Source organism: Rhinolophus sinicus, linkage group LG03 (assembly GCF_036562045.2).
Source record: "Rhinolophus sinicus isolate RSC01 linkage group LG03, ASM3656204v1, whole genome shotgun sequence".
Taxonomy (NCBI): Eukaryota; Metazoa; Chordata; class Mammalia; order Chiroptera; family Rhinolophidae; genus Rhinolophus; species Rhinolophus sinicus.
In genome coordinates this window covers 147,523,333-147,543,229 of record NC_133753.1, presented here as the reverse complement: position 1 = coordinate 147,543,229, position 19,897 = coordinate 147,523,333, and the positions used below count along the sequence as shown (strand labels likewise).

The 19,897-nt window shown below is 41.8% G+C and overlaps 1 protein-coding gene across 8 annotated transcripts in view; it reads left to right on the top strand.

The window, feature by feature from the left end:
• Positions 1-19,897, top strand: part of RASGRF2 (Ras protein specific guanine nucleotide releasing factor 2) — a 228,828-nt gene that overhangs the window by 173,316 nt on the left and 35,615 nt on the right. For 4 of the 8 annotated variants that reach the window (XM_074328779.1, XM_074328778.1, XM_074328775.1 and 1 more), the window contains exons 18-19: positions 4,835-4,876; positions 12,832-12,938. In XM_074328779.1, coding sequence (XP_074184880.1) covers positions 4,835-4,876; positions 12,832-12,938 — 149 coding nt within the window. The remainder of the gene's footprint in view (positions 1-4,834; positions 4,877-12,831; positions 12,939-19,897) is intronic. The other 4 variants (XM_074328781.1, XM_074328780.1, XM_074328777.1 and 1 more) reach the window with 1 other exon arrangement.

Below are 19,897 nucleotides of genomic sequence, written 5' to 3'. Positions count from 1 at the left end.
AATAAGTTAATATGTTTAAAGTGCTTAGAACAGTGCATGGCAAATAAACACTATGTAAGTGATTGCTATGTCATTATTATGTTCTAGAAAATGAGGCTAGCTCTGACGTATAGGATTGTTGTAAGGCTTAAGTGAGTTTAGTCCCTGGCATAAGTAAGCACTAAATGAATCTTAGCTACTACTAATAATTATAATGCTTTAATTCTTAGCATGATACTTTCACTGTAGTATGTAGCCTCTTTTACTACAGAGTCACTGGCTTGAATTTGAGCAAAGCACACCAGAGCCATTTTTATTTCTTCAGGACAGGGCATTTTCTCAGCAACGTGCACATTTACTCCCAAGGTTTAGAATATACTTTCTAGTCACTCAGGAGAATCTCAAGTCCAAGAAGTTAATTTACTTTTGGAAAATTATTTTTCTAACCAACATGACTTCACACCACACATATTCACTGTGTGAATTAAGGTCTCTGCCCTTAATATTGGGCCAAGTTTGATGAGAAAATAAGTCAACCTTCATGAAGGTTAGGAATCAATATGGTTCATTAATTCATGTTTTTATTAACCAAATACTTTGGCCTGATTTGGTAGAAAATATTTTTGTGCAAGTATCTGGTAGACTGTTGGATCATTTCTATACCATCGAATCACTTCTTGGAAAGTTAAATAGAAAGTACTTTCAGAATTTGTGTTTGGTTTTTTTTTTAAATGGACTTTCTCCAGCCTGATGAATAGTGACAGTAACACAGACTTAGGGAATGGAATTCTTGGGAGCTTCTTGTACCTTCTGGCAGTTGCATACCAATCAGTGAGTATTGGCCTGACCAGCAAAGTATGGACTCTGGAGGGAGGGTAAAATTCTTATATGGGAGTCAAAGTCCTATGTAGATGAGGTGAAAGTGTCTGGGGGGGGGGGCAAAGAGGAACTTTGAAGCTCTCAAATATGTTTTAAGTATTGTTAACAATGTGTAATATTTGAAAGTTTTCTACATTGAGCACTAAGTGGCCATCTGTCTTTGAAATGATACAAATAGACTTTGTCTGAAATACTCTGCAGAGACTTGCAAGATGGTCCCAGCCAGGGTCCCGAGAGGGTTCCCCAAGGGTGGAGCTCAGTGTGACCCTGCTTTCGTGTGCAGGGACTTTCCCTGGGGCTGAAGTTTCCACAACTGCGTACAAGCCTCTCTTCTCAGTCCCCAGTTGGTAAACTGAAAGTACTTTAATAATACCTCTAATCTTGTGGTTACAGACCCTAGGGAAGATGGGATGGGAGGAGAAGTGTGGTAAATTCCAAAGCAGGGAGGTTCCGGAACCTCCTGACTCAGGAAATACCAGTCTTCCAATGAACAGAACCAGTCTGTCTTGGTATATTTATCCACAAATGAGAAAATGGATAAACAATCTTGGATTTTTAAAAATAAAAACAATTGAACAGATTGACTGAGTCCCCATTGCATGTAAGACCCTTTGCACGAAGACCCAATGTTTCAGGTCTTTCACATGGGATTTCAAAGTGGGGCTCAATTTCTTTTGATACTTGAATTACAATAATTTAAGAACTGCCTCCCCCACCCTGCATCCAATGCATGAGAGGTCGGACAATTAAGTTCACGAACTCGTCCTAGAAAAAGTGCTACATACCTCATTGCTGAATATCACTATGGTCACCCAAGTACTCCCCTTGGGAAGCTATGCACTGATGCCAGGGCCTAGTCCACCCTTCAAAGCAATTTTTGGAACTTTTTCTGGAATGGCCATCAGAGCTGTCGTCATATTACCCTTAATGTCCTGAATGTCATAAAAATATCTTCCTTTCAATATTTCCTTTATCTTTGGGTAAAGAAAGAAGTCATTGGGGGCCACATCAGGTGAGTAGGGAGGGTGTTCCAATATAGTTGTTTGTTTACTGGCTAAAAAGTCCCTCATAGACAGTGCAGTGTGAGCTGGTGCATTGTCGTGATGCAAGAGCCATGAATTGTTGGCGAAAAGTTCACGTCATTTAACTTTTTCACTCAGCCTTTTTAGCACTTTCAAATAATAAACTTGGTTAACTGTCCAGTTGGTACAAATTCATAATGATTAATCCCTCTGATATCAAAAAAAGGCTAGCAACATCATTCACGAAGCTAATTGTCATTGGAAAGTCTATCTTTTAAAGACTTCCTTGGGAATATTTCCAAGTATTCCCAGTGCTGTTTTTCCCTGTCCTTGCTTGCCTGCAAGTGCTCCTCTAGGCCAGATGTCCCATCCTAACTGCATCAGAGCCCACCTGCTAGTCCTAGGTGCCTCTGCTACTGATACAGAAGCCTTGCTCAGTCCACAGTGACTCTCCTAAAGCTCATCCACTCTCATAACCCTCCCTGGGGCTGGTACAGATCCCTGCTAACTTGCCTGGAGCACTGGCTTCCACTTTCCCTAAGCCCTGGGACTTCTTCTGGGGCACCAGTTCAGGCTCCTCTTTGCCCTTGTAGTGACTTGACTCTTAAGAACTCCTACCAGCCTTTCCCATGTCTGAGCTGGTTCTGTCTTTGCCACATGGGTCCACCTGATGCATCTCAATGTCATTGAACGTCCAAGAAAATAGAGTGGGTTATCTCATGGATGCAATCAGATGTATGGAATTGGTGCTGTGCAACTTTTCCAAGAAGCACCCAGGACCAAAGCACCAGTGGATTATTGGGGCAAGGGGACACTTCATTCCTCCTGCCAAAAGCTCTTTCCTGCTTACAAACACTCTAGTGATACTTAGAATAAGCAAGACACAGCCTCATTGTCACATGTGAGGGAGTGGGAGCCTTTGTAAGCACAGCATTGAAGAGATTGAGGTGCTAGAGGAAAGATGGAGGAAGGGATGGCATAGAGGTAATTGATGATGCCCGAGAAGCAAGGATATCAGATGCACAGTGGGAGACCTGAGCTTTGACCAGGGAGACACTGAGGAAGGGACCTTAGAAGCATCCAAATAAGCACCTCTTGTTACCAAAGAGGAAACTGAGACTCTGATAGATGTAAGGACTTTTCCAAGGTCATTCAGTGAGCTAAGCCCATTAAACGATCCCAAATCCATTATTTCTCATATCACAACTTGCTGCTCTCTCCGGGAGTAAAGGAAGAGAGGGAGGATAGAATTGCAGAGAGATTTTGAAGGAAAGGGGAGTTAGGGTGTCTCCAGATCTCCCTCACGAGGTAACTACAATCTTCAAGTTCTGGGTGGCGTGTGTCAGTCAGAGGATTGCCATATTATGCTCATTGCCCTCAATGGATAAGATGATGGAGCCGAAGCTGTTGGCGGTTAAGGGGCTGGGGGCAAGTCATTGACCAGTCAGCGTTGTTAAACTGATTCACTGGAACAGCATTATACAGTGAGCTGCTCAGAATCTGTCTGAAATCCTAGAGGGTCTTTACACTGCACACTTCCGTACACAGCTGGATGACAGAGATACTCTCCTCACTGTGCTTTCTGTAAGTTTCAAAGCAGGTCCAGAATTTGAAATGAAAGTCTACATAGCAGTTGCAGATGTGAATGCTTGCATTCTGCCCTTCCACCTTTCTGTGGCCGCCTCCAGGGCACTTGAGGAGAAGCAGAAGCCCGCCTGGCATGTTCTGAGGGTGTGATGAAAGACATAGAGTATGGAGCGAGCAGCACAATCACTGAACATTGACAAAATCAGACAGACTTGGTATTCAGACAGAGTGGAGCCGTTCTCTGGAGAGACTCCCAGAGTTGTGCTTCCTGAGCTCACTTTACGCCTCAAGTCTCAAATCTCTGCCTCTGTCATCACATGGCCGCCTTCTCTCTGAGTGTGTCTGTGTCCAAATTTCCCTCTTCTTACAACCACACTGGCCCACCCTGATCCAGTTTGACATCTTAACTTGATTACATTTGCAAAAGACCCTATTTCCAAGTAAAGTAATGTTGACAGATTCTGAGTGGACATGAATTTGGGGCACTATTCAGTTCAGCACAGACCCCTACATCTGATCCATCAGCAAGCCTTAGCCCCTCTATCTCCTTAATTCTTACCACCCTGCCCCAATGGTTGTCCACACCTACCTCACCTGGATCACCTGGGTTACTGCCTCATACCTGGCTCTCGACACGTTTGCCCCATCCAGTCCACACTACAGAAAGCAGCCAGAGTAACCTTTCCAAAGTGTAAATCAGATTATAGGATTCCCCTGCTCAAACCTTCTGGTGACTTCCCAGTACCAGAGACTATAATCCAGCTCTTGAGAGCTTCTGGGTTGGTGAACACGTAAGATTTGGGGAGAGTGGCGTGCTTTGAGCGTTCCACGCCCTTTCCCAACACCTTGCCGTATGCATCTCTTCCATCTGACTATTCCTTTTATTATAAACCGGTAATAACAAAAAAAAAAGAGAGAAAAACAATCCAGCTCTTTAACTTGGCTTGAAAGATGCCTGGTGTTCTTTCTCACTGTGTAACTTGTCTCCCTTCTCCTGTCTCCATATTCGCTGGACTCCAGTCACAATGGGTTGCTTTCTGTCCCTCAGTCATGCTGAACTGTCTCAGGGCCTTTTCATTCACTGTTCAGCTGAAACATGTTTCCCCCATATCTTCAGATGAATGCCTCCTTTTCAAGGTTCTAATTCAAGTCCTAACTCACATCCTCTACTTAGAAAGGCCTTCCTCAATCCAGCCTAGTGAATGTGCTGTCTCACACGTTAGCCGATTTCTTCTCCATGTAGCTCTTCTTTTCAAAATCCAAATTTACCTTATTTGTTTATAGATAATAAACTGAATATTATTTATTTGTCTCCCCAGTAGAATGTAGGTTCCTATGAGTAGCTGATTAGTTTTCCTTATTTACAGCTGTACCCCAGCTCCTACAAAAGAGACTGGCACAAACGCTTAGTAAGTATTTTATGTCTGACTAAAATGGGCTACCTGTGTGTTTTGTGGCTTCTATCCTCCTTCCCTCCAAGGTATGTTTCATTTTTTAGTGGTAAAACCTACTGTTTTTATACATTAAAAGCTTTTGTATAAATTCTTGTGTGTTAACAGTTAAGAGAGAGAAATACTTTTTTTCGTGCCCTCTCCCTAACTATCTCTAAAATTCCCTGGTTTGGTTTCTTCAGAATACAATATGTCAAATAATTTTATGCCCCACCCTCTACCTGAATACACAGCTCCATGTTTATTCACAAGTTTATACACAGCGTCCCAGATAAGAAGCTATCATTCATCCCCTACCCCCAGCCCACGGAAATGCATTTCTAGATGTGTGTGGGAGATTCTGTAGAAAGAAATACAGAAGGATTTTTAAAATTACTTTTTATTTTAAAAATTTATAAATTATTTTAAAAATTATTATTTGGGTTTGTGGGGGAAATTAACATAATGCCAAGGATATGGATATTGTCCCACAACAGGCTAAGTCACATCTTACCCAGGAGAGGTAGTGAGTACCCACCAGGGAATTCAAACTAATGTACATAGTTTCACATAGTTGGTTATCAAGTTGGGCAGAAAAGAAAACTATCAGGAAATTTAAACTTTGTTCTTGTTTTTGGTGTTCTTCATGTTAACCATTTCTAGAGCATTCTGTGTATTTTCACGGGCCTTTTTAGGTAATACTGGTTTTGCTGTCAAGAGACTCTGACCAAGAGTGTTGTATATCTTGATTTAAAATAAAATAGATGGCTATATTTTAGTTTCCAAACTCATTCAAGTTATTGTCTCCCATAAACGTTTGTCACTGTTAAGTTTCTAGCCTATATCTTTCCTTCTTGCCTCAGCAATTTTCTTGAAAAATCATTTCAGCTTGCTTACTTTGTAGCTTCACTTCTCACCAACTCCTCAAATGCCCCCATTCCACTTTGGCAGAAGTCTCCATCGCCCTCCGTTCTGCCAGTATATTCTTGTTATGTTTCTGCACCAGCACAAAACCTGATGACAGCAGTGACGGGAGGGCTGCAAATTATAAGCAATAAATAGGGACAATGTGGACTCCCTGTGAACGGCCTCTCAGGCAGCATGTTTCTGTGGGAAGAGTCTGGACTTTAGAATCAAATAATCTGGCCACAAATCCTGGCTCTGCTTTTACTTTCTGTGACCTTAGGTGGCTGTGGAACTTCTCTGAGCCTGTTTTCTCATCTGAAAAAGCAAGAACTATGTTTTATGGAACTGTGAGAATTAAAAGAAGAAACACAGAAAGGTTCTCAATAAGTTTTATTTTAAACACAGTATATAATCACTTCTTTAGGAATCTGAATGCACATTTTTCAAAATCCATAAGAACAAATCCGCTGACAGTTACTGATTTCTTTGAAAGATGAAAGCAAAGATTTTGATTTTATAATTTTCCACGTATTTTTCATCACAAATAATAATAGACCTGTTGAGCTTCTTCTCCTCATGCCAAAAGCATGTGTTTTTTTCATTGTTACAGTTAATCACACTTAGAGAAAAATCTCAGGATAACCTGAGTAAGGAGAAGAACTTAAAAACTGAAGGTCATTTGTTCATTGCCTCTTTAGTATCTTCACATAGTGGCTTATGCAACATTTGTTCATCACATTTTTCAAAGGATAAAATGAAAATTTCCCTCCTTTTCTCTATTTTCAACTTCCTTGCCTCCCTCCACATATCATATGTTCTGCCTGTGATAGATTTCAGATCCATAGTCAGCATAGTAATACAGTGAAAGAATGACCTTAATTCAGTTATAGAGCATCTACAGACACTTTCAAATAGTTTCTATTGGGAGTGATGCATTTTGTGTTAAGAAAAATACCTGCTGGGTACCTATGTGCGTAGCTGAAGAGCCTACAAAAGTACTTGAGATAAAACCCTTCACCAAGGGGTGTACAGTTTAGTGAGAGAGATGGTGCATTGCTATAAGGGATGGAACAACTCACCAGGTGTCTGGTGGCAGAACCATAAAGTTGAATCTCATTCTTAAATTCACATGTATGGTGATTTGGTTCTTATCACTCTTCCAGATGGCCTTTGCTGCCCAAATTAGCCAGTTTGACCCGAGTTTACAACTAAAAAGTGAATATATATAAATTTTAAAGACAGGAATCTTGGGGTAACCATATTCCAGATATGGGATATTAGTAAACTCTCCTGGTAGAGTTTGGATGTGCTGTCACACTTAAAATTAAAGTTAAAGATGTTTAAAGCCCCACAAAGGTTTGCTGTTTGCTATTCCAAAAACATGGCACAAGAACTCCTTGGGAGCAGGTCTATGATTCTAGGACAGAACGGCTTCTGTTTGGATATTGCCACCAATGAGCTGTGTAGTTCATGCTTACATTGAGAAGTAAATATTGCCCAAGCAGCCCCCAATTTAGATGGTGGCTTGCAATAAGGAGGAAACCTGATGAGTTAAGGAAGATCACTGCTCTGATCACATAGCTTTAAAGACTGAAAAATAAGGAGGCAGGCATGTCTGATCAGGAGCCTGGATCTATATGCTATTTTACAGCAAGACCACACCTGTCATCTTAGCATTTGAGAACCCAGTTAAGGCTATTTCAATTCATGAGTAAGCAGCAGCCCTTTTTATAAAACTTGTTCTATCAGGATTTGCTACAGGTATGCCCTTCAAATAGGTAGTTTATGTACCTGGTTAAATTGTTGGTGGTTTAAATAGAATTGAGAGAGTATTTTTTTCCTTAAGATCAAAGACCTCCATCTGTTGATCAAATGGTGAAAAAAGGTCCTTCAGGAAGGACATGAAGAGCTTGATGTCCATCAAATTGGTACTATTTTCACATATCCTTATAACCATACTGTCAAAAGTATATTGTGAGGGCCATTCGGCCAAAGGGATGGATGGATGATGCCAGCCATAGATGAGAACATAATTGTAATAAATATATTTCTTATTTACAACTTTATCTGGCAACACTGTTCTCCTTATTTTACAAGGAAGGAAACTGAGCTGTAGGTTAAGTGATTTGCCCTGGATTTTACTTTGGGTCCATCCTGGAGCCGTATCAGAGGTGGCCTGCCCTGTGAAGCAGACAGTGGAAGGTATATCTCTGGAACCTTCCCTCCCTGGTTCTTGGTGTCCCTACAGCATTTGGAAAGCTGGTGCTACCTGTGTGGCTGATCCTTCTACTCCAGCCATCTTTACCACTCGCTGTGGATTGTTCTGGCTGGGCTGACTGAATGGACATTGTTGGAAATGGCTTAAGAGAGTGCCTGGTCAATTTCTAAGAGCATTTTGGAGCCCTGTGAGTGGCAGAAGGTGATGAGCTCTGGAGAGCAAAGAGATGTTTGCGAACTTACCAAGCTGTGGTCTACACGAGAAAGTCCATTAGAAGCGGTTAGGAAGAGCACCCAAGCAGTAAAGTCAAATTCTAACCTAAATGATAATAGAGCTTTGAATCTATGTAAGTATTGGAAATTTTATAAAGAAAACCCATTAAGTGGTCTTTTAATGTGTGATACTAAGTAATTTGGCGAGCCGAAGAAAGCTCCTTGCCTTTCTTGCCTGTTTTTCAAAGTAAACTCCCTTCTCCACCCAACCCTGACACAGACACAAAGGAACCAGTAGTGGTAAATGCTTTTCTAAAATAGTTGAAAAGAATAGCAGCTCTCTTAAAATTGTTTTTCTCTCTTAACATTTTGCTTTGATTACCATCTTTCTGCCCCTTCCTCATTCCCATCTTTCACCCTTTCTGTTCTTGTCTCACCGACTAATCATATTTATACTTACACATGTGGGTGGGAGCTGCCTCTTCCCACATTTTTCAGTGTTTCAAGAGCTTTTGACTTTTATCCTCCAGCAAAATGCTGACTCCTTATTATTCCTCAGCTGTCACTCCAGTTGAGGCCTCTATTTTAATTTGATTAATCTGAGCCTTCTAATATACTTTCCCCATTTCCCATAGCATTTCCCATCCTTTTCCTCTGCCTGTCCCTTATAGGTAGCATGTATAGTCTCACCAGTTGCTTCAAAGATATCTTTGTCTTAGAGTTCTGCCATTTCTATGTGTGGTTTTCATTTACTTAACCTGCTTGGGATTCATTGCAATTACTGAACCTGAAGATTTATATCCTTCATAAAGTCTGAAAAACCCTTTTCCTACATTGCTTCTCTCTGATTTCTTTTCTCTTCATCTGACACATTACTAGACATATGGTGAAAATTCTAATTCTTTCCTCCATATTGTTTAACCCCTTTTTTCTGTTTTCTATCCCTTTCACTCTTTGTACTGGGTAGTTTTCTCAGATCTGTTTTTCAGATCTCTTTCCAGTTTGCTCTTTTTTAATTCAAGTGAGTCTAATCTGTGTTTATCCACCTGTGGGGTTTTAAATTTCAACTTGTCTATTTTTCAACAATAATTATAGAATGATTTTATTAATTTGAAGAAGTTTTATGCGGTTCTTATAAAGTCTAACCTTTAAAGTACTATTTTATTCTTTTTCTCATGTTTTTAATTTCGATTGAAATTTTATATTATTAGTATTTGTAAACACCCTAATATTAGGAAGCTTAAAGTTCTAGTCCCTGAATTTCTTGGTAGTAGTAGAAAGGTAGAGTGGGGAGTTCCTGATCCCGGTGTCTTCTGATCCTTTTTCTTGGTGGATGGTTTTTGTGTTTTGTAATTTTGATTGTGAGTTTTTCTTCAGGGCCTTTCTCGGTGGTAATCCAATAAGGCTGAGGTTGAGTGTGTGTCCCTCCAGAGAGATTTTGAGTGTGCATTTGTCGGGGTTATCACTGGCCTGGGCCACTTTCTAATTAAACTTCTCGTCTAGAAAAGCAGAACACACAACAGTGGTCCATTCTGAGCTTTAAACCGACATGATTGGGTCAGTGGTTATTAATTCTCAAGGAGGCTTTCTTCCACTGAGATCCAGGCTGAGGCAGACAAGTTTCTTAACTATCTCCTTGTGCAGATTAGAGATTTTTTTTCTAGCTCATCTATACAGAGGGGATGATCTTTTGAGAATCCCAATTTAAGGTGGGAATTTCAGTTCCTATTCCCTTACCTGCACTTCATGAAGGCCCTGGGGCTTCGTCTTTTGAACCATGGGATGATCCAAATCCCATGTTACCAACACTGGTTCCTTCCCTCCTCTCAGGGTAGTCAGCGTCAATTCTGAGGCTTGGTTCTGGTTTTCTGATCTTCCTGGGTGTTTGGCTTTGGAAAAATCCTCCTTTTCTTGAAAACTCAGCTGTGTATTTAAAAATATATTTATTACATTTTACCCAGAATTTCTAAATTTTTAATAGCAAAAGATTTTTTCAAGAAAGCTAGACTGTCAAGAGCACTCATCCTCCTCTGACAGCGTCTGCTACGGGGTGGAAGATGCTTATCTGCGTTCAAAGAGGAGAATGGCGAAGGGCCTCTGCCTTGACCAGCCCATCAATTGCTTCTCATTCATAAGCTCTGAAGACTGTTCGTTCAGTCTTTCACTCACTCATTTTTACATTCATATCACATTCAATAAATACTTAGTAAGTTTCTACTACCCAGGTTTTCATTCATTTATTTAGCAAATATACATATATTGTGTACAGAATCAGCTACATGCCAGGTATGTGCTCATTCTCAGCAAAAGCACACCTGATCCAGGACTTTGTGGAGAACACAAATATTGATCAGATAATCACATAGATGAAAGTAAAATTGCAAATGTGCCAGAAAGTAAATGTGCATGGTGCTGTGAGATGGGTTATGGGGCATTTGTCCAACTCAGGCAAGAAAGGGCTTATTTGGAGAAGTGAAATAAGAAGCAAGAGTGGCTTTCACAGAGAACAGATTTGAGAAGCAAGAGTGACAACGGAGACCAGTTGGGAGGCTGTTGCTCTAGACCAGGTGAGACTTGCTGGTAGCTCAGCTCCAGTTTTGACTTTGTAGATAGAATGACATGGACATATTTGAGATTTATTTAGCAGGTGAAATTATCAGGAAGGAGCAGAGAGATGGACCAAGAACAATTCCAAAGTTTCAGGCTTATGCCACTGGATGGCTGGTGGTGTTCCTTTACTGGGATAGGAAACACTAGAAGAGGACAAAGTTTGGTGGAAAGTCCATGAGTTTTTCTTTTGGATTTGTTGAGTTTGAGGTATTTGAAACACATAAGAGGAAAATGTCAAGAGGAAGGTGGATATATGTCCACCTTCTGTAGCAGATCTGGAGCTTAAAGAAGAGATCTAGGGATATAAATGTGTGACTAATTTGCGCCTACGTGATCATTAGATGAGATTTCTATGGAGAGATGATAGATATCCCTTGGATATAAGGACATGGAGGTCACTGGTGACTTTAATGGCAGCTGCTATGGTGGTGAGATGGGGTGAGAAGCTGGGAGTAGGAGAGGAGGAAATGGAATCAGTGAGTATAGAGAACTTTGAAGAAGTTTGCCAGTGATGTTATGTAAGGCTTGAATTAATATTTAAAGGAAATGCATAATTAATTTATTATGATTAATTATGATTGGAAGGCAGAATCCTTTAAAATAATCAGTAGAAAATTGTTAAAGTAGTTTCTTGATAGTGAAAAGGTGGCTAAGATGGAGACAGGCTGGCACAGTGAGAGCTCAAAACACACTGAACTAATATTCAATTGTAATAATACCTAACATTTATTGAGCTCTTACTGTTGTTCCAGGTGCCATTCTAAATGCTTAACATGTATTAAATAACTTACTCTCCACAACAACTCTGTGAGGTAGGTACACTTACTATGTCATGTAGGACATGAGGAAACTGGCCACCAGAGAGGTGAAGTAACTTGTACGGTGGGAGAACGGGGATTTAATCCAGATAGTCTGTCTGTGGAGTTCATGTTCTTAACCACTATGCAATACTGGTTCTCAGTACGTGGGTGTACAAAGAAGTACTTGGGTCATCTACAGCCAAGATATGGGCTCATCCATCTGTTGCCAGACAACAGGTTCTTGGTATTCGTAGCAGGAAAGAAATGAAGGATGCACCAAACAGGCTAAGCAAACACTAGATTTATTAGCGAGAATAGTAGTACCCTCTCAAGATAGTGAGAGCAGGCAGGCTCAGAGAAGAGGAGCTGCGCGAAATGTAAGTGGGGTTGGGAATTTATTACACTTAAAATGAAAGGATGGAATAGTCAGGACTTAAGGGTGGAGTCTTAGGTGTTCCTAGGCGGGGCGGGTCTTTGCTGACCACTCCTTCTCGTAGAGAGGAGACGTTTTTTGTCTTTATTTGGCTCTCTCGGAACTGTCTTGGCAATGGGGGACGAGGTGGAGATTTTCCTTGGCTGCCATGCTAGTAATATTAGAATCTATTAGAATCAGCTAAAGTTCACCTAAAGTGGTAAGTTGGCATCCTGGATCCCCTCTTGGCTGCCGAAATCCAGTTCTGGCCAGATTGTAGTGCACTTTTTCCTTAACTGATGACCTTGCCTCCTCTTCTTTTTTCTCCCCCCTCCCTCCTCTCCCTATTGTTCCCACCTATGGTAACACATCTACAAGTATTGAAAAGGTTATTGGTTATATAATCACTTCGGGGCAAAAGTATAAACTAATGCTGACTCAAATACTTGTTAAAACTCCTTCTTGGCTTTATATTATACACCAAGACAGGCATAAATAGAAGTGTCACTAGACTAGCTTTAGCTTTAATCAGTGACCTTTAATAAATATGTGCACATTATTTATTTAATTGCACCTGTAACTATGTGGCAGACTCACTGCTGAGAGTATATAGGTAAGTAGGCAGAGTTCACAACTGTCTGAAGCCACTTGCACTTCTCTGCCAAAATCTATCATTTGTGAGTTTCATTAACTACTGTCCTAAAATAAGTGACTTTTTCCAGGTCTCTGGGGATTGGCTTTAACTAGAACATGTGTGTGTTTCTTTTCCTCCTAAGGATTTAACAACACCGAGAGAATATGCGACAAAGAGTTTATTATACGTAGAACAGCCACCAATCGAGTGCTGAATGTCCTCCGTCACTGGGTCTCAAAGCACGCACAGGTAATTCAGTGCCCTCATTAATTATTTTCAAGGATTTCTAAAACATCAACTTGCTAAGTCATTATACATGTAAAATACCTCCTGATTCTTTGGAATTAGGGTTTGAAACCTTGAAATTGGAATGTAGAAAGGGAAGAAATAGGAGGATACCCATACAGATCAAAGCAAACACACATGTATTGCCAACGTCTACTGCTTCAGAACTACAAATGATGCGATCTGTGGGTGCTAGACCCACAACAGAGTCACTGTACTATGCCATCCAAGGAGCATCGTATGGTCACAGGGCCCTCTCTGTAAGTGGAATTGTGCCAGCTGCAGTGGTGCCCTCTGGAGGTAAACAGCAGGTGTTCTCTCCCCTGAGGTAAACAGCAGGTGCTTCCCTGAGGTAAACAGCAGATGCCCCCTGGAGGTAAACAGCAGGTACTCTCCTGAGGTAAACAACAGATGCACCCTGGAGGTAAACAGATGCCCCCTGGAGGTAAACAGCAGATGCCCCCTGGAGGTAAACAGCAGGTACTCTCCTGAGGTAAACAACAGATGCACCCTGGAGGTAAACAGCAGGTGCTTCCCTGAGGTAAACAGCAGATACCCCCTGGAGGTAAACAGCAGGTACTCTCCTGAGGTAAACAACAGATGCCCCCTGGAGGTAAACAGCAGGTGCTTCCCTGAGGTAAACAGCAGATGCCCCCTGGAGGTAAAAAGCAGGTACTCCCCTGAGGTAAACAGCAGGTACTCCCCTGAGGTAAACAACAGATACCCCCTGGAGGTAAACAGTAAGTACTCTCCTGAGGTAAACAGCAGGTACTCCCCTGAGGTAAACAGCAGGTACTCTCCTGAGGTAAACAGCAGGTGCTTCCCTGAGGTAAACAGTAGGTGTCCCTGGAGGTAAACAGCAGGTGCTCCCTGGAAGTAACACCCTGGTACCAGACACTCTGGTATCTGGTCAGGTAGTGTTTTCTCAGCCTGATTTAGGACATGTTTTGCTTCATGCTCTTTGATGTTTTGGTTCCTAGTACCCTAATTTTAAATTGGGTCACACTGACAGGACATTTACTTTCTATCTATTTGTGTGTTTTCAGTGCAAGTTTGTAGAATTTATACCTATTTCCTAAAATAAAGCATAGCCCCCCTTTGCCTCATTGGTTTAAGGCATGCATTGTCCTTTTCTCACCCACTGCCAAATAATGGGTGGGCCTCCGGGACTGGCTAGCACCCTGCATGGAGAGTTTTGGAGGGAGAAAAGCAGTGTACTGAAAGGCTCAGATCACACCATGTGAAACATAGGAAATGTGAGTTAGTTAATGAAAAGGGCAAGGAGTTCCAGGTTTCACTTCATTCTATTCTCAGTGGCCATATGGGCCTTGGTAATGATAGGCCATCAGATAGGGTCACACAAGGGCCATGTTCCTGAAATACCTATGATAGAAGAATTCGCTAATTAAGAAAAATTTGGACCTCACCACCAGTAAGCCCATACAAATTCTTAAATATTAAGTAAAAACAACAAAGATAGCACATTAAAGAAAAGGTAAAATTTTCTTCTTAACACATCTTAAGTAAAAATGGATCCTTTGTGACTCAAATTCGAAGAACCATCCTTAGCTCATTGGAAACGTCCAGCGTCTCCTCTATGGTCTCAGTGAGCTTCTTGTAACTCCCTTTTGCCCATTGCAGATAAAACGTGATAATGAGGTTTCTCCTGTATCTGACCATTCATCCCATTCCTGTCTGTTTTTTTGACTCAGGGTCTTGACTTCAGTAGCTTCAGAAATGCAAAGTAACTTCAATAGACAGGGCCGAGCAGATACTGCTCTGTTTTCTTCCCTGGTCTAAGCTTGGCCTGTGCAAGTTCATGCCAAGACTCACACCATCACAGTACAAACCAAAGCCCAGGTTTACCTGGCCCAAGATTCCCTCCTCTCTTCCAAATCTTCCCACAAAAACTAACCTTGTGTCCGTATCAGCCTCTCTTCCCTTTTCTCAATCCTCAGTGCCCTGTTTTTCTAATTATCTCAAACAGGAACCCCTTACAACTCACATATAACTCTTATAATAACTGAAAAGTATCACAAAGCCAATTACAATATGCTACAGCTATTTTATTTTTGGTAAAGAGAATTCATAGATGGGGAGAGATTGGCATACTGAATCCCTCACTTATAATAAAGAGATTTTCAATAGATGTTATCGTCTGATTTGATAGCTGCATAGTATATACATACATATACATGTTCACACACAAACATACACACATACATACATACATGTGTGCTTATAAGGCAGTATTAGGTGAATAGCACCAAATCATTGGAATAGAAAATGGATTCATGAGAAAATAAGTGTGTTTTATTTATATTGTGTCCTGGTGATCTTTAGTTCTAATCCAAAGAGCACCCTAAGTGTTAGCTGTCGATGGGATGGTTCAGATACTTTGTGGGCTGTTATTTCAGATGTGCTCATACACGGGGAAGCAAGCACTTCTTTATTTTCAGTTAAAGGGGCCACACTGGGAGTCCCAGCTTCTCAGACTCTCCCTCCCTCAGGAGCATATGTGGATGGTAGAAATTGCTCAGGTATTCAGTTTATTCTCCTGATATGTTTATAAAATTTAGACCCTGGTGTGCCAAAGAAAGATCTTACCATTTGTCTCTTCTTACTTTCATTTGTCTCTTTTTACCTCATTTGTCTCTTCTTACCTTCCCTGCATGTGTGAGAAGATTTGGGAGGGTCTGTGGTTGGTGTCTGATTGTCCTGGTGTAACCTCATCATGTGTATATTCTGTCACCTTCCTCATCCCAGTGAGTACTCCATCACCCTCTCTGTATAACCACACATGTGCAGGATGTTTCTGTAACATTTCTCCTGTTGGCAATTGTTTTAGGACAAGTTTTTGCTGGCATCAGTGTCCAGGTTTCCCTTATTCCCTTTACTGACTTGCTTTTGGGCTCCTGGTTGTCATTTGAGTTCCTCAGAGATCAGTTTGAGGAAGTCAAGGCAGACTTTTAGTGATGGATTGGTAAACAGCTGGAACCCACAGCGCTGGTTTCAGCTCATGGTCCTGGAAGCCACGTTGTGTGCCCACTGCCTCCTCTTACTGACTGTGGGCTCAGCCTGAGACAGTGGAGTTCAGAGGGGGTGTGAGTGTGGCCCCTGAGTTGATGGACATAAGCAAGGCGACCACTATGGTACTTACAGAACCAATAACAACTCAGCTTTATCTAAATTTGTCGAAAGGTCTTTACTCTCTTAAAGGCAATGTCTAGCTGTGAGATGAGACTGCTGGTCCGTAAACCTGGGCTGTAATCTGACTGCCAATTAATGGTCACCTTTGTTGTCTTTGGTTTTCACATCACAAAATGAAGGGCTTGATCAAGAGGATTTTTCATTATCTGAGTCACTCTGTGCCAGTTGAGTTCATTTAAGGAAGAGCATTATTTGGCAACTTGATTATTGTGAATTAGTAGCTTTAAAAAAAAATGAGTAGGAGGTTGTAGGTTGTACTTGATTTTTCAAAAATACAGCCCAACATGGGAACAATTGCCTTTTTCCTCACATGGTAGACTAACCAGGGACACCAATTCACAGAAAACAGAAGAGCCACCGTGAAGCCACTAGGTATAGATTGATCCCCAGATAATCTAGAGAATCGAGTCTACCACACAGTATTAGATATCATGCATTCAGTTCTCATCAATGGTTACTAATATTGGCAGATACTACCCTGAACTTACTTCTGGAGAAATAAAAAGTTGCAGAGGTATAGGTGTTGGTTCTCCAGAGAAATATAATTTCCTTCCATGTCATGCTCAACTCCCCCCTCCCCCGCTCCCCGCCCCCGCAATGTGGTGCTAGAATGCCATTTCTTTTTCTAGAAACTTCTAGCCTTTTCTTTAGTAAGTATTTGGTAAAGCTAGAATGTTTCCTTTTTTTTCTGATTCTAAAAATTTTCGCCTGTTAATATATTCTGCCCTAGTTTCTCCTCATTTTGTTGTACTTCTTCGCTCATTTGTTACCTTTTATGTTGCAAGTGAAGCCACAAGGCAAAGCTTGGTTTCTCCCATATACCGTGTTTCTGGATTATCAGAAGGAGCACAGAGCACAGAGTCGGGGGACCGGTGTTCTTTTTCCAGCTCTGCCACTGTCTCGTCTCTGGGGCCCTCAGCCAGTCACTTGGCTTCTCGGGGTGTTAATTTCCTCTCTGAAAATAGGAACAACCATCCCTGTGTATCTCCCCCAAGGGTGTGGTTAGAATTAAAGCCTATGCTGAGTTAACAAGCATGAAAGATACGATATTGATATGTGTGACTAAGTCCCTTCCAGTTTCCACATTTCATCGCCCAACACCTAGCCCGTAAGTTCCTTGCAGACAATGCTTGTCCTATTCAGTTTGATACCTCCCATCACAGGGTTCTGCAGCCTTGGGTGCATGATAGTTGCCTGGTCATAGTTGTCAAATCGAGTTTGTATTTTAATGTTGTTGGTATTCATTCTCTCCAGGAGGTCATTTTCTAGCCTTTAAAGTTTCCAAGTCAGCCAAGACAGAGACTTTAACCACTAATAGACCAGAAATCAGGGCTGTTTGTATAGAGAGTAAATAAAGGACATGTTTTCATACTCTACACGCTTCACGCTTCTCGCTTCTCGCGTGTCTCCTGCTGGGAGGCCTTACTTGTCATTTGCATGATTCCAAGGTGTCTGCAGGTTCCAGAGCTGCTGAGCTTGTCACCAAATGCTCCTGTGACTGCTTCTGTCTTCTGTGCAGACAGGTGGGGGAGGGATTCGAGGCTGGCTATAGACAATTCATATCTGTGCTCGCGTCTCTGTTGAAGGCCTTGTATGTGTAATCTATAGCAATTTTTCCCTTGAATTGTCTTATTGACCAACTAATTCTGAAAAGATACTCTGCCCATTATTTGAGGAATTTTACAGGCCACGGAATGGCACTGATAAAGGAGCCTGCAGCTGTGCCTGTAGGTTACAATTCATGTCATCAGACTCTGGATACCATCTGAATGGCAAATGGACGAGAATAAAACAATCACTCATTTCCTCAATTGTAGGCTAAGGGGAATATTTTGAAAGCATGAGATCAGACCAAAATGAGCTACTTATATAATAAAAATCTTCTAAGGCCTAACGGGAATTGAAAGTGAGCCTCAGGAGATCAGACATTGCCTGAGTCAGGGTAGCTGGCCTTAAGTCTCCAGCAGAGAAGGCTCCAGACATCCCACCAAGTTCCCCATAAGAGGAAGAGCTCGCCACTATGCATCTGCCACATTCAGAGGGAACCAGAGCCAGCTCCACCTGCGCCGGCACGTCAGGCTACGTTCTTTCCCCTGGACCGGAACCTGGAAGGTCAGAAGTGATCACAAGCAAGAGGAAAGGAGGTGGTGCACAGAGAAGGCGCTTCCTGTATAGGCTTTCGGGCTTGAAGCAGGCCAGGCTAGGGCAGCGGAGAAATGTCTTATTCTGGACCGAAGTGAAATTTTCATTAATATATTGGACTGGACATTTTGATTGAAGAAACAAGATCATTCTTATAACTAAAAGGTTCTGGAAGCCTTTGGTGCCAGCCCCCAAACTACAGTCAGGTGGGGGAGGATGGTCTACAGAGCAGTTTAGTGAGAAGTAGTACTGTTGCTTGATGATTTCATCATTGTTTATGATAAAGGAAGTATAGGTCAGCGTGGGACAGCATCAGGGTCCGCTATCTGGACTGAGATCCTTCTTTATCATGTATTAGCTGTGTGGCTGAGCAAACTATTTAGCTCCTGCAAGCCTCTATTTAAGTGGGGATGATATCACTCTGTCTAATGATTGTGAGGATTACATAATACCTATCAGAGAAACCGTTAAAGGTGGAGGCTCAAAACACAATGGATGGTTCTTCTTGGTAGAGCCCTATAAGGGTAGCATCTGGGCTACACCCAGGCCTTCTGGCAGGTAAATGGTGTTGCCCTTATTTCACCAGTGAAATGATTAAGTCTCAGAGAGGTTCAGTCAGCCCTGCCCAGTGACCATTTTGTAATGGCGGAAACATTCTATGTCGGCAGTGTCCAGTATAGTAGCCTGTAGCTTCATGTAGCAAGTTGAGCACTTGAAAGGTAGCTAGTGTGGTTGAAAAACTGAAATTTTGATAATATTTAATTTAATTTAAATAGCCACATGTGACTAATGGTGACGGTCTAACTACAGTTCTAGACCCCTCAAAACTACAGCAGCAAGCCAGACCCAGCTCTCTGACTTCCAGCTCAGAATTCCTTCCTGTCCTGCAGTGTCCCATTCCTCTGAAACAGGAACCTGATGGGGTGGTCTGCACTATGTCCCCAGCAATAAGCCCGTTAAAGACAGCCACACCTTATATTCAGTGTATGTAGACAAAAGCAAAACCTTTATGCGACATTGGTGTTGGGATTAAGAATCTCAGATAAGATGAAGGTATTTTCCCAGTAAGGGAACGTTACCCATGAGCATCCTCATGTTTTGGCTTCGAGCCTGGAGGGCCAGGTCAGTAGTATAGTGGGAACATGCTCTATTGACTGACTGAGGTGGAAAAATGGGGGCTGCAGTGATGGCCTGGATCGGGGTGTCTCAGAATGGGAGTTTATGAAGTTCATGTCTTCTGTTTGTTGTCTTGACAGATGACAGGGGGCCCTTTTACATCTTTTAATTTTTTGGCATTGCTTAGTAAAACACAAAATCCAGCATCGAATTAGAACACTACGTTCATAATTATTCTTTGTTCCAAATCTGAAAAAGAAACCTCACCCCCCCATTCAGAAAGCAGTTTCCTCTGTGAGGATGCGTCGTGCATAACAGACTCCCACCGTCTTAAGAAAATTCTGTCACCACTATTTTATCGCTTACTATGTGTCAGGCACTGTTCTAAGCCGTTTTTCAAATATGAAGTCATTGACTCCTCACTCCAGGCTTTGGAGGGAAAGAAGGCAGATGTT